Below are 15,123 nucleotides of genomic sequence, written 5' to 3' on the forward strand. Positions count from 1 at the left end.
ACCATTTTAGTTCTGTTTTGGGTTTGTTTTGGTAATCAAACTGTCCAGGGTACAAAACAAATCGTCTTTAATGAAACACATATTTTCTGCTTCCTAATAGATTTTTTAAACTAAGATTGTTTTGTGTTGAGAAATGTTTTGTTCAAACCTTAAAACCAGTGGTGGGTCCAGTTCCCCTAAAGCAGTGGTTCCCAACCCTGGTCCTCAACTACCCCTGTCCAGGATGTTTTCCCCTGCTATTCAGCAGGTCTTCAGTATTAATCACTCATTCATTCAAACCAGGTGTGTCGAATCAGGGAAGCATCTAAACATGTAGTAAAGGAGTCCTTGTGGAACATGGTTGAGAATCACTGCTTTAATACGTTATCTGATTTATTATTTACAAATAAATGGCAAAGAATCAATGACTTCCAGGGGCAATACTAAAAAAACATAAAACTGAGTCAATGTTATATTTTGAAAATGTCTCATCAAGCTCAGAGAAGCTCTTGAGGTGTTGTCAACATTTAAATCTGTGATTTTTAGATGTTTCCCTGATTTGACACACCTGGTTTGAATGAATGAGTGATTAACAGTCTTCTGAAGACCTGCTGAATAGCAGGGAAACAAGTAAAACATGATAGGGGTACTTGAGGACCAGGATTGGGAACCACTGCCCTAAAGCACAGATAGAAGAACTAAATTTTTTGATTAGTGCTTTCGCTAATTTTTAATTCATAAGTGGATTAGCACTTGCTAAATTTACAGGCTAAATTTAGAAGCACTAACTGAGGTCTTTAAATTTTATTGACCAACATTATTGTTCACAGTTGAGGGTGAAAGCTGTCATACATTTTGTTCATATGTGTGTCACTTATCTATAAGGTCATGCGTCAAACTGAAGGCCCGTGGGCCAAATGTGGCCTTGGCCGGCCAAGGGCACCAAGTGACAACATCCTGCACACAGTAAATATTGTCTCATGTTGACTGAAGAATGCTTCATGTGTCAACTGGATATTAGTGCTTTAGAATTAGCTTTCGTTAAAATTTTCAGTGCGTTAGTGCTTTAGAATTAGGGGACCTAAATGAGTTAGTGCTTTCGGGTTAGTGCAACTAATATTTAGATTAGTGCTGCCCACCACTGCTTAAAACCAACATTGTTACACACAATACCATGTCATGCTCAGAGTGTTTGGAATGACTTAGCTAATATTACATTCAGTTTTACCTCAGTCTCTGTACAGTTGACTAAATTGCCATTTTTTAAATGTCAGAATCCAATGGTTAATTAATTGCAGATGTTAATTTAATAATTACTTTGAGAGTTTCATTAAAAATCATTTCGTAGATCACAAAATATTTTGCAGACAAATGCAGGGAACAACCCCATCACCTATAAAACGTCTGCTTTCACTTTTTATTGTCTGGTGATAAGATTTTATTTTTCTGTGTTGCCACAGGGAACAACAAAAAATACTTATAAATCATATTTTTTGCAGGTAAAGTTTCTTGAAAGTTGATTTAATCACACAAACATGACCACAACATATATAGATTAGGACATTTGTACTATTTTGGCCTGTTAGAAGGGTTTGATATTAAACCAGACAATGGCGAAAATGAATGCAACCACAAACACATAATCCATCTAACAATGACATGAAATGGCTACATATAGTTACTAAAACTCCAAGATGTATTTCATCCTATTGTTTCTTTTTCTGATCCTTGAGATTTACAGCATATTCAAAGTCCTTACAGCACATGTAAGCCCAACAACCTTTGTCATCCACCTACCTCACAAACATTTCTGCTCTCACTTGACCTCTGAAGCCCTGCAAAGTTAACAACATTCAGACATACTGACAGAAAAACAGAAACACACACATCTGCTTCACAAAAGGACAATTTAAATCCCATTAGTGTTTGTTTTATAAGAAACAACTTTACTCACACAGGAAAAGGAGAATGAGCGACACAGCCAGCAAACTCCTCATTTCTCCTGCAGAGCTACAAGCAGCAAACAGAAAGATTCTGACATAAGCTGTCCAAACATCATCACAAGGTTCTTCACACAATCCAGCTACTTGATTACAGTAGCTTAATTAAAAATAAATAAGATTTCTTCTCACCCAACACTGAGTAACTGTTGTTAAACAGAATATCAGTTCAATCGTTCTCCAACACTGCTTTATATTCTGTTTTTTTCCTCCTGATTTAATCAAGTAATCCTCTTTCTCTCAGTCACAGGGTCTTTTGTTCTAGTCTTCAAGCAGGAATGGATTAATGAAAGAGTCCAGAATGAGTTCAGGGAATATAGGCGCCACCTGTTTGAGGGGAGGGATGATGGCAAACGCCTTTAATAATAGATCATGATAAGATTTAGCTGAGGAAGAAACCTGAATACTGTGCTAACGAAGCCAAAACTTTAAAAGTAAAGATATGAATCTGGATTTTTATCAATCTTTAAAGCTTCAAACAAAACTCTGATCCTCCAAACTGATCCCAGGAGTCACTACTACCACAACTACCTAACTCCACCCTTCATCTGTCATAAATCACCCTCCTCCACCAACCTCATTAGATTAAACCTCCTCTTTTATCAACTGAACCCAGTTACACAGCCATCTTGGATCAGGTTGTCTCCAAACGTGAAGTTGCAGATATGCATCTAATGATTATTTTCTGATTACTATTTTTTTAATCCACTCAGTACTTTGAGATAATGTGCTAATTGAGTGAATAACTAAAGATTAATAGGAAAGTTTCAAAGATCCTACGCAATCTGTTAGGGCTCAGAATACGTTGGAAGTCTCAGGTACCAACCCAAGTTTTAGCTCAATCAAAGCTGCATCAAGGTAACTGAGGTGCAAAATCTTACATCAATCATTTTAAAAGCTCAGAAACGCTGTTGCTATGCTACACCTTCATCTTTTCTAAAGTGAAGTGAAGCCTTCAAGAACAGACGGATGATGACAGTGTAAACACACCACTGCTTCTCTGACTGAACACAAAAAAAGGAAAATGTTTGGTGTCCAACAACTAAACCCACTGACACTCTTTTGTCTTAGTAAAAGCAGAAATCATTTATTTTGTTCCTTTTACTTTGTCAATAAAACTATCATAAAACAGAGTGACAATGAGACAGAGAAACGCATAAAGAACAGTGTAAAACATCAGACAATTGAAGGCATTAAAAAACAAACAGTGATAGTAAATTAGTGATGATCTGTGTCTTTAACTCGTTCAGCCAAGTGTTACTCCTTCAGGGCTGAATAACATCAAGACAGAAAGATGTTAATAAGCAGATCAGAAGGATGGTGCTATGTTTCATACTCATTTATTTATCAAAAGAAATCCTATAGAAATCACTTTAATAATAATAAAGGGAAGTAAAACATGCTCTACATAAAGCAAAATTAACACACAATCCTGACATAAACTTAATAAATCATGTTTTTTATATAATGCTGACCTAAAGGCAGAAATATTCCAGAGAAGACATAATAATGTGCACATCTTCCTCCGTTCCAATTTCTCACTCACTGATGAGTCTTTCTCCATTCATGAAGACACAAAGGAAGGTTGTGTTACAAAAAAGCAGCATCAAAGTCCTTTGTGTTGATAAGTGGAAGCAGTATAACTGCAGAGAGCTTTTTAACTCAGATACTGGATGTAGAGAGGATGTCCTCCACCAGATGTTTGTAAACCCAAGCATCTCCCTTCAGCCTCTGGCGACGAACCCCAACGACCTCTGGCCTCTGCAGCAGGCACACCTCCAGCTCAAACGCCATGGTCACCTTCCCAAAGTCCCCCCAGGTCTGACACTTCAGGGTGTACCTGAGCAATGGGCGGGGCATACATTAACACAGCAGAAGTTGAGAAAAAAAAGAAAAGGATAGTTGTTTTGTGAGAAAGCAGAAGAAACTGTGTGTGATCTCACCCTTTCTGTGTGAAGTCAACATTTTTCTCCGGCAGGACAGAGAGGATCTGGTTTAGGACCTGATCTGGATTGGTCTGACTGGTCAGAGTCACATTATACTGAGCCTGTAGAAAAACACAAACATGATCAGAAAATTTGGAAACTCTAACGTGATGTTAATTCAACATTCACACTGATATTTTTCATTTAATTTTTGTTTGCAGATACCTTAATCTTACGCGGGGCGTCCCGCTGGGCTCGTCTTTTACTCGGGGTGAGCATGGTGATTACTTTATCCAGGCCTCTCTCCAGGGAACCAAACATTTTCCCTCCTCGCTTCTTCTTCCCACTGTCTTCTGTGGCAGCCATATCCAGCGACCTAGACCTGCGGAGCAAACATGATCTCACAAACATCGACCTTCGTCCTGCATGATTATTTCTCTCTGTCCTAACAATCTCTTCTGAAGCCCCCCGAAGCATCCATCGATCCTGTGGTCCGCTCACCTTCGCTCTGGACTGAACGCCAGTATTTCTATGTTTGCAGAATCCTTGTTTTCTGCTGCTTTCTTCTTATTTTGCTCCTTAGACACACTGTCACCACCTATAACACACACGACACAGGAAGTAAGTTCCTATAGGTAATACTTTGTGTGTTCCAGAGGAGCATTTTGGGAAGGCTGAATTCAACAACTTGTCAGTGTGAATGAGATACAGAAATAAAAACCTTTTTAAAAATATTTTTCCTTTTTTATCCCCAACATTGTTTTGTCCCGCTCTGGTAGTACGACGTGGTACTTTTTAATTACGAGAATAGAGTCATAATATTACCAGTAATAAGTCATAATCTTGTCCATTTTCCATTCCTGGGTCGGCTCACACCCGCTGTGGACAGCCTCTAAGTGTGTCGCTGTGTTTATGAAGTAGTCCGCAATTACTGTTGGGTCACTGTTAATGTAATATGCTTTCAATGCAATGCCGTACGGCTTCAGTTTATCATATGAATCCATAGAGCTAAATAACACAAATACCAAAGACTAGCTTTACAAGATGCTCAACATTCTTTATTTTAACACTGTGGTAAGGCTGCGTTTTCATGACTTTTTTTCCTTATAATAATAATAATAAAAATCTTGTATTACGGCTTTATTATGCCATCATACCGGTAGAGTGGTGACAATTAGTAGATTCAATTATTTGTACCAGATTAAAAAAACTTAGGAGTTTGAATATTTCCTTTAGTATCTTTCATTAATTTACAGCAAAGTTCAATAAACATCACACATAAGAACCTAATCTAAAAGCAACTGGAAGGAGATGGGAAACCATTACGGTGACAGTCCTTTGCTCCTGCATGTGAAATCAGCTGACTTTGGGAACACAAGGATTAAACAAAACTCACAGACACCAACCACCTCCACCCACACCAGAGAACTGGGCCTCAGTGGCGAGCAAACACATGTCACTACAGCCCATGTGGGACAGCAAGCAAAGGGAGGAGACAGCTACACCTGTCACAGCACACGCCTAGGGACAGACATACACAGACCACTGTGTGTGTGTGTGCGTTTGGACAAGGATGTCACAGGCTGCAGAGTGTCTGCTCTACACTGTGGCTCAGTAAACAGGAGGCAGCACAGAGAGCGGTGTTAAGCGGCGCTCCAAGGATTCATCATCAACTCAGCTACAGTAAATCTGCCGGCTGTTGGCCAAATTTCAACGAGGAACTAATGAGGCCGGACATCTGAGCAGAAACGTCACCATGACAAATAATTAGGGCTCTAATGATCCTCCCATTCATTTTATTGCCCTTCGTTTACAGATAAGTGAACGGAATTAGCTTCCTGATAATAAGCTCACCTTTGAGTTGACAGTGATAAGGGTGTGTGTCCATTTTCTGTGCTGTAATGACGGCTAAATCACTGAAATATGAGAAGCTTTTTAGATAAAAAAAAAACCAGGCCCAATAAATGAGTTTATTACCAAAAGACAATTTACTTGCAAATGTGCAGCATGTGGTTGTGGCACTTGTAATTATGAGACGAGCAACGGACAGAGGGAATGGGATAAATGAACATAGAAAGTGACAGCAAAATAATGCCCATTTAATCTAATAGCTCTTGTTTGAAAGAACAAACAATTATAAAATACAAACAAATTCAATGAGGTCCTGTTCCGCCTGAATAAAAACTATCAAAAATAAGTTCTCCTCACCTTTAGGTGTTCCCGCAGTGGATTTGGTGGCGCTGTTTGTGTTTTTGTTGGGAGTGGTCAACACGTTCCTGTTGGGGCGAGCGCTCTTCTTGCTGGACGCCGGGGTGCGTGGCGGAGGCAACGCAAACGTTTCATCTTTTTTCTCCTCGGCGACGTTCTCCTTGTTTTCGCTGATCTGTTCGCGGTCTTTCTCCTTCCTTTTCTGGTGGTGTGGCGTCGGCGTCCTCCCCCTCTCTGCTGTCGGGCTGGAAGCGTATCTGTTTTCCACTGAAGGTGAGGCCAGCCTCTTCAGAAAACAGGAAAGGAAATGTTTAGCAGATCTCTCTTAGAAGAGTCTTGCTGGTTTTATTCAAACATGTGCAGTTTTTAAAATCTAGGTGATGTAATTCTTTTTTTTTAAACCTAAATCCAAAAAGCACAATCACGCTCTTTTTTCTGTTGCTTTTGGATGCTGTGACTTAACACAAGCTTGTCTCATTTTGTTTTTTTTCTGAATGAACTCCTCTTGCACACAGAATCAGCTCCACACACCGTGTCTCTGTTAGTGTTTCCGTTCAGATGACCTTGGACTCTCTGGGGCGTGTGCTGTTGGACAGAGGTCCACTGGCAGTCATCAAGGTAGTCTGAGCAAAAGTCCAAAGATCCAATAATCACAGCATCGTCATCCTCACTGTACTGAAGGAGTTCTCTTGTCTGGGGAAGAGAAAAAAATCCTCCATGAAAAACAATATATTTGAAAGTTAAGTACCAAAACATCCTGTTTTTATTCCTTTATATTAATTTTTTAAGGATATCATAAAAAGAAGCTGTCATGTTTCTTACCTGCAGTTGGTGCAGAGGAGACCCCTCGTAGACAGCTGCTTCAGGACACAGACGGACAGGCTTTCCTCTCTGCTTCTTCGACAGCAGCAGCAGGTAGGTGGCTGTGGTTTGGTCATACTTCCACTGTGGGGGTTAAGATCTATTAAACTGCTCATCTAACACAACATATGCATGCTACACCACTAACTATTTATACGCATCATTTGCAACACCATAATCCAAACCACAGGACAGCAAACAATGTGTGAGTACACACAATTAGGGGTGCTCACCTCTTTCACGAGTGCTGTGGTGCTTTCTCTTGACCGCTTCATGTGGACTGCCATCTCTGTAATGCAGTCTTCATCTAGATGGCCAAGCTGCACAAAAAGACTTAGAATGTTTACACAAGATCTAAAGACATTCATATAAGTAAATAAATTAGTGCTGCTTTTGAAATAATTACTTGTATGCTTATTTGAGGGAGAAAAAAAACTAACAGGAATCGACTCAACAGGGAGGATCCGAGACAGAAATGATGCAAAAACACAACTTAAACATCTTCACTTGAAGATTGTGTGAGTTTTTTTTTTATTAAGTTGCTGCTTTCTGAGTGTCGGTACCGGCTGCTTGCTGTGCCACTCCACAGGGCTGTTATAGTCCTTCATAACCCAGGGATGCTCCAACAGATGCCGGACAGTCAGACGACGCTTTGGGTCCACCTACAGGACACATGAGGAAACTGCAACTTAAAAAAAGGAGGAGAGACTACAGAAGAGTCTGTCAAAAACATTTACAGCTAGTAAGCTAAATGAAATGAATTAAGACTACAAGGAGGTCACAGTGTTTCTTAAGGCCCTGTCACACTAACGTTTTAGACAACTCATGCCAACTCCTGAAAATGTTAAAGACATCTAAGCTGAAGATGGGATTTAAAAGATCAACTGGAAGCCTCTTTTAGGTGTGTACATACTGTAATACTAACAAACTGATCAAATATATCTTTTATTAGTAATCTAAACATAAAAAAATTGCATAAGTTGTTTTAGAGTGACAAGGCCTTTAGATAAGCCACCTTTATTGTAATCGTGATAAGTTTGTTTTATTTGAAACGTTTATTTGTGGATTTACCTGCAAATCTCTATACATAAATACTAATTTAGAAGAAAATGTTTAAAATTATAACGAATGCTAAAAAACACAATAAAAAATAATTGAAATGATGATTTGAATTAGACAAAAGTAACGGAGGGAAAGGGACAAAATTTGTGTGTTGTTAAAAATATGAGTTTTGTTTTATTTTGATTTGAGGGTAGCCACATTTGGCACAAAAATGAAGAAAATTAATTTTCAGTAATTAACAAATCTGCATTGAACTCCGGCTACAAACGCAAAACAGTTTCAGAAAATTTGACTTCATGAGGCCAAGATTAGCACGAAAGGTAAGTGTACACAAAGCTGGACTCAAACCTGTGGCTCCTACGTGTCGGCACTTCCAGCACTTAAATAAACTAAATTACTGTTTCACTCTGTCTGACTGTGCGGACAGTTTTCTTGCTGATGTGTTCCAGACTGGTCATCACAAAGAACAGAAGAGAGCAAACAGAAAACACACCTGCATCATCTGGTTGAGGAGGAGGATACTTCCTGTAGAGAGCCACTGAGGGTTATCGTATTTACCTCTCTGGAATAAAAAAAAGAGACTTATTTTTCTTAATTTTATATAGATGGTGGTAGTAAATTTGACTATAAATGCCAGTGATTTAATGGAAATACAACAGAAGCAGCAATGTTCTTACTGTAATCTTCCTATAAAGGACCATGCAGTTGTCATCATCAAAGGGGAGGTAGCCACAGAGCAGAGCGAACAACAGAACCCCCATGCTCCATACATCAGCCTGGAGGTTACACACACCACAGCAGCAGCATTTCAGCATCGAGTGTTACAGGGAGGAATTTTGAGTCATGCACCAGTAAACATGATCAGGACACAAACGGGCAGGTAATAATAGTTCATAGCAAGAACAAATGCAAACTCAGGTCCTCAAGGGCCGCTATCCTGCATGTTTTCCTTGTTTCTTTGCTTTAACACACCTGATTCAGTGCTTCAATTAACTCCTTAATTTCTGTAGAAGTCTGTTAATCATATATTCATGCAAATCAGGTGTGTTTGAGCAGGAAAACAAGAAAACATGCAGGACAGCGATCCTCGAGGACCGGAGTTTGACACCCGTGCCTTAAACCATCTTAAAAAATCAAACCCCAACATTTCAAAGCTGTAAGCATCTAACATGTCTTACCTCTGATCCAATGTATGTTTTTCCCTGGATGAGTTCAGGAGCAGCGTATGCAGGACTCCCACAACACGTCTTCAGCTCATAACCCAACCCCCCCTGAATAGGAGCAACCACATGATAACATAAGGATTACATGAAACAAAAATGTAAGGTTTACACTTGGCCTCATTGTAATAAAAAATAAAACCAAATGCAATTATTACTTTTCATCAAATGCACTTATTTTGCATTTTTGGACACACAGGGTCCATCAGACAACGTAAGGATATACCTTGGGTTTGGCACATAAGCCAAAGTCTATGAGCTTCAAGTTATGGTTCTCATCAATCAGCAGGTTTTCCTAAAGTGAAGATAAATAAAAAATTTTAGTTGATATTAAAATGATTAATTGTCATAATCATAAATATCCAGCACTGTACCAACTTCTATATATTTTGCTTTCACGTAGCCAGATGTTTTCTTTCTGTCTAGCACCGGATCGTTTTCAGAAGAACGTGTTTGTTAAGTCACAACTCTAGTCCTAATGAATCACTCAGGCATGAAAATGCTTCCAAACTAAAGGGATAAACCAGTGTTGTGTCTACACATAACACACAGCTTAGCAAAGAAAGAATTTTAAATTGGATCTTTAGGCTCTTTGTTATTAGCAGCCTGTCATAAAATCACAAGTGGTTCCAATTTATTTAGTACAACTTTTTGACAGATAGAAAAGCTTAAAACTTGACAGACAGTTGATAAACTGATGCATCTCTCAGGTTGTGTGATGTCTTTGTTGGATTTTTATACCTTGAAGAGACACCTTTCAGATACTGATTATGTGCTTTATACTGTAAAAAATATTGTTCTGGTCAGAAGTGGGACAGAAAATGAATAAAAATCAAATGTTCAAAGATAAACTTTGAAAGAGCTTTGGAAAACCTAAAGAAATGCAGAGTAGGATCACTTTAAAACTAAACCAGGCTGCTTGGAAGCAAAATGTAAATAAACTAGAAGTAGTTTTACATTTTAAGGGTACTGTCCATGTGTTGTATCACATACTTCATAAACATGATTGTGTTTTGTACCGGTTTAAGGTCTCTGTGTGCGTATCCCTGGCTGTGAACGTAGGCCATCGCTGACACAATCTGCCTGAAGAACACTCTGGTTTCCTGCTCCGACAGTCGGTCCTTTGCTATAATGTAATCGAACAACTCTCCCCCTGGGCAGTACTGAAATGGGGGGAAAGGAGAAAAACATTTATTGGGAGAAAAACAAAAATATATATATCCTTTCTTATCCATACACTGTGTGTACTGTTAGTGTTGTTTACCTCAAGAATCATAAATATCTGTGAAGACGTTTCTATGACTTGGTACAGTCGACAGATATGCTGATGACTCAAGTTCTTCATGGCTTCTATCTCCAACTTTACACGGGGCAGGTCTTCCTGTTAGTGTCACAGTTTACACTGCCATCAGTAAAACATTTTAACTAAGGAGAGTCCAGATATATTCTCTTCGTACAGACTATGGTGCTGATACTTGTAAAGTATTTTTATTAACTGTGACAGTAAGAGAGTAGCAAAACACTTGCCAGGCTGGACTACCTTTTCTCTTTTTTTTGTCTTTTTGCCTAGGAGGCCATGTCTGTTGCTTAAAACACTCAAATTTAGTAAAATTATTAGATGTTTTTATGTTAAAGATAGCAAAGAATTGTGGGGCCTCAAAGGTCACTTTGCAAGTACTAAAGGCTCACATATGGCATAGACTTTTAATTATGTTTATGATCGAATGACTGGACAAACAAAATAAATATATTTCTTAAGATTACAGGTAGGGTTGCATAATATCTTTGAGCATATTGCAAAAGACTACCTGGACTAGGGCTGCCACAAACGATTATTTTTATAATCGATTACTCACTGATTATTTTTTCGATTAGTCGACTAATCGGATCATACATTAATTGAATGTAAAACATTTATAAAATATATAATATATATATAAAAGAGCTTATCGCGCCAGAATGCAGCTGCTATTATATAACCATGGTTAGATTTTAGCTATATGCTAACTAAAAATAATTGCTGTGGAAGGCAAGTTCTGCCTTGCAGATATTGCACAGGTTTCTCTTTCATTTTCTTAAAAGGATCCCACACTTTTGAGCTCCGTTGTCAGGTAGCCATGATACCAGAGCCTGTCTGTATAATGTCTTGTGACGCCTACGGCCTACCGCAGTTACCACCACTGTGCATGTGTGTCAAGGACAGAAAGGCAGACGTGGCAGTGGAAGGTGTCAAAGCAGTTTGGAGAGAAAAACAAAGTAAAGAAAAAAAAAGACAAAACGATTAATAGATTATTAAATTAGTCATCGATTATTTTAATAATCGATTAGTCGTCGATTAATCGACTAATCGTGGCAGCCCTAACCTGGACTGCAATAGATCATTAGCCTGGAACCTTGACTTCCTACGCAGCTCCGCTCAATTCTACTTTCCCTTCACTGCTCCTTGTACGAAGCAAAGTGAAGGACAGGGTCTGTTTTAAACCAGGCTAATAGATCATAGGCCATTTTGAAGCCTTCTTTGGGGATATTATATTATCTCTGGTTAATTCAACAGACTCTCATTGGCCTTGATGCCCACACTTGGTTTAGATGATGTTGATGACAGAAAAGAAAGAAAATAATCAAATTAAAGACAGTTTTCTTGATTAAATATGCTTTACCCTTTAGAAATTATTGCAGCATAACTTTATATCAAAAGTTTTAAATCGTTTTGTTTTGTGCTTAAACAGATTTTTTTTCCTGACTCACCCCAAGATCTTTCTTATTCATGATTTTGATGGCAACCTTCTCTCTTGTCAAGATGTGTCGACCCAGCTTGACTTTCGCAAAGCCCCCTGTAAAACACACATGGTTTATAACCCAAGCCAGAGAACAACACAGATGATCTCACACGTTTTGCTAATACAGATTCATGATACCTGAGCCGATAGTCTCATAAATTTCATAATGGTCTGCAACTCCGCGCAGCTCAGTCCTTTCCACAGGCATCCCGGATCCAGCTAGCCAAAAATAAACCTAAACAGGGAAATATATAAACTCGTAAATTCCCAGTCTCCGATTATTTATTAAGATAATGTTTTGAGTTTAACCTGAACTTAACTTGCTAACATTTTTGGCTAACTATCAAACAAAAGACGGTACTACTAAGTAATCTAAATTAAAAACAGCAAGAGTACGATGTTCTGCAATAAAGGAGTGAGACTTTTCGATGATAAAAAAAAATTACCTGAGTTAAGTCTGAAAACAAACGTAGACCACAAAACCCTCAAGCTGTAAAATGTTTGGTTTCCACAAGTTTGAATTTCGCTCTAATGTTGACGGCACTTCCTGCTTCCGGTCTGTACTGCACCCCTCGTGGCGCATTTTGGTATTGCAGCCATAAAACAAGGAGATGCAGTTTCTGGATCAAGTTGAGAGTGGTGTTTTGTTATTATTCTAAAAACGAAATTACAAATTCATATGCAAACACTTGGGAAACTATATAAATCTGACCAGGTAAATCCCACTGGACGCACAGATGTCAAACATTGCGACTCAGGGTCCAAACCAGGGATCAAACCCATGACATTATTGCTGTGAGGCAACAGTCGTAACCACTACTCCACTGTTCTATGTGTCAGATCACAGCAAAATCCAGCTTGGTCTGATCAAATCAAGTTTTTCTCTGATGCTGCAAATCTAGTAGTTCCACAACAGTAAAGATACTATAATGCATCTATAATACATCTAAAGTTGAAAGCTTCTTTAATGAAAACTTATAGAATATCAAAAACTTCTGAAAATTGGTCTCGTTTAAACAGTTACCGAAATAAATGTGTTGCTGAATTACGCAAAGCCAAACAACAATATTTTAAAAATCAAATTATTTCAGCCAGTAAGAATATCCAAAAATATTATGGGAAACGATTAAGTCAGTGACAGGTGAAAGTAACAATAAAACATTTAATAACAATTCACAAATCTCAGTAAATGGACTTCTTGTTTCTGATCATGAAAAAATTGCTAACTTATTTAATGAATATTTTATTTCTTCAGTAAGGACATCATTACCGGGACAAGCTAATAGTTTAAAGTTATTTAAATATCCTGACACTTCAAAGCAATTTTCATTTTCTGAAATTTCACAGAGTGATGTTTTGAATACACTCCAATCTCTAAATGGCTCACATGCATTTGACAAATATAAGATAAATATGGATTTCTTGAAAATGCATGCCAACACTTTTTTTTTTACCATTGTTTCATCATTTGTTTAATTTATGTATTGTGCAGTCTATTTTCCCTGATGCCTGGAAGTTTGCTCAGATTACTCTCATTTTTAAATCTGGTGATCCAACAGAAGTTTCAAACTATCGGCCAATTTCTGTTCTTCCTATTTTTTCTAAGTTACTTGAAAAAACATTATTTAATCAACTACTTCAGCATCTAGAAGCTAAAGCTAATTTGACTGATAGGTGTCAGGTTGTGAAACATGGAAGCTCTGTGTCCGGGTCTCTGCCCTGTTCCGTGGGAGTTCCGCAGGGTAGCATACTGGGCCCATTGCTTTTCCTATTATAAATAAATGACCTTCCAAAAATATTGAAGTATTCAAATATTTTAATGTATGCTGATGATACTGTTCTTTTTTGTCTGATTTCAATATTGAATCTATTAATAGTCAGTTAMAAGCAGATCTTCAGACATTTCATGGTTGGCTTCAAGATAATCTTTTGTCAATTAATGTTAAAAAAAACTGTGTGCATGTATTTTTCCTCACCCAGGAGACATTTCAATATAACAAATCAACTCACTTTTTTAAACAAACCCCTTGATATTGTCACTACCTACAAATATCTTGGAATTACTTTGGATTCTCATTTGACTTATCGTGATCATGTACAAGTCTTAACCACTAAGTTGAAACAGAAATTATACGTTTATTCAAAAATTAGATCCAATCAGACATCTTCTGTTTCAAATATCTATCTTCATGCCATTATACTCTCAACCATGTCGTACTGTTTACCTGTTTGGTCTCTTACAACAAATGAAATCTTAGAACCCATAGTTAGGCTCTACAACAGGGCCTACAAAATTCATAAAAAACTTCCTGGTTGGACTCATCACTGTACAGTTCTTTCATTGTCTGATGCCTTGACTTTTCAGAATTATGTTTTGTATAGTGGGATTAATTTATATTTTCAGATCTTCCAAGGTGCCAATTATGGAACTCTCCGCATTGTTGCCCAAATCAAATTCTGGAAGTGGTCATTCAACTAGATCTGTTACAAAAGGACAACAGATATTACCAACTTTTAAAAACTGTTACAGCCAGAGGTCTTTCTTCTTTGTTTATACTAAAGCATGGAATGACATTCCTCAAAACATAAAGTCCATTTCAAAACTACAGCCCTTTAAGAAGAATCTTGTCTGCCATCTGCTGGACACTTTTTGTTGTGCTCATATTTAGACGTCCTATTTTGCAAATACTGCCTTTTTGAAATTTGGTATGCTTGTTTGTCTTTGTGTCTATGGTGTATAATGATGTGATTGTGATGCTGTATTTCTGAGTGTTTTATGTGCTGCAGAACAGGAACCTGCTGTAAAACAGCAATTATGCTGAGTCAGGTTTGATTTTTAGTAATCTTTTCCTGTTAAATCAAATCAAATCAAGTCAAGATGATAAGCTTTCTGAAAACCTTTGGCATGTTAATGACATTTAATTGTCTGTATGTGTGAGTGATGATGTGGATGGTTAGCAACTTAAGACAGCCTTTTTCTGTTATCTGTTGGTCTTAATTCTAATATTGTATTTTGTTGTGAACTGGCATTTATCAGATATTTTACAGCTATATCTGAGTTTTCTGACACAATTACGATTGCTGACCC

The 15,123-nt window shown here is 37.9% G+C and overlaps 1 protein-coding gene across 1 annotated transcript; it reads right to left on the reverse strand.

Annotated features, from left to right (window-relative positions):
* Positions 1 to 3,044: 3,044 nt before the first annotated feature.
* On the reverse strand, positions 3,045 to 12,590 carry melk (maternal embryonic leucine zipper kinase). Its single transcript, XM_014013267.1, has 18 exons — positions 12,482 to 12,590; positions 12,174 to 12,270; positions 12,004 to 12,089; positions 10,520 to 10,636; positions 10,275 to 10,418; positions 9,482 to 9,550; positions 9,214 to 9,306; positions 8,713 to 8,811; positions 8,529 to 8,597; positions 7,537 to 7,635; positions 7,207 to 7,293; positions 6,935 to 7,057; positions 6,644 to 6,805; positions 6,113 to 6,398; positions 4,406 to 4,502; positions 4,130 to 4,286; positions 3,923 to 4,026; positions 3,045 to 3,819 (listed from the first exon to the last, which is right to left on the reverse strand). The coding sequence occupies exons 2-18, from the start codon at positions 12,241 to 12,243 to the stop codon at positions 3,642 to 3,644; spliced, it is 2,040 nt and encodes a 679-aa protein (XP_013868721.1). The 5' UTR covers positions 12,244 to 12,270; positions 12,482 to 12,590; the 3' UTR covers positions 3,045 to 3,641.
* Between the last annotated feature and the right edge of the window lie 2,533 nt (positions 12,591 to 15,123).

This window comes from Austrofundulus limnaeus, unplaced genomic scaffold, assembly GCF_001266775.1.
Source record: "Austrofundulus limnaeus strain Quisiro unplaced genomic scaffold, Austrofundulus_limnaeus-1.0 Scaffold99, whole genome shotgun sequence".
NCBI lineage: Eukaryota > Metazoa > Chordata > Actinopteri > Cyprinodontiformes > Rivulidae > Austrofundulus > Austrofundulus limnaeus.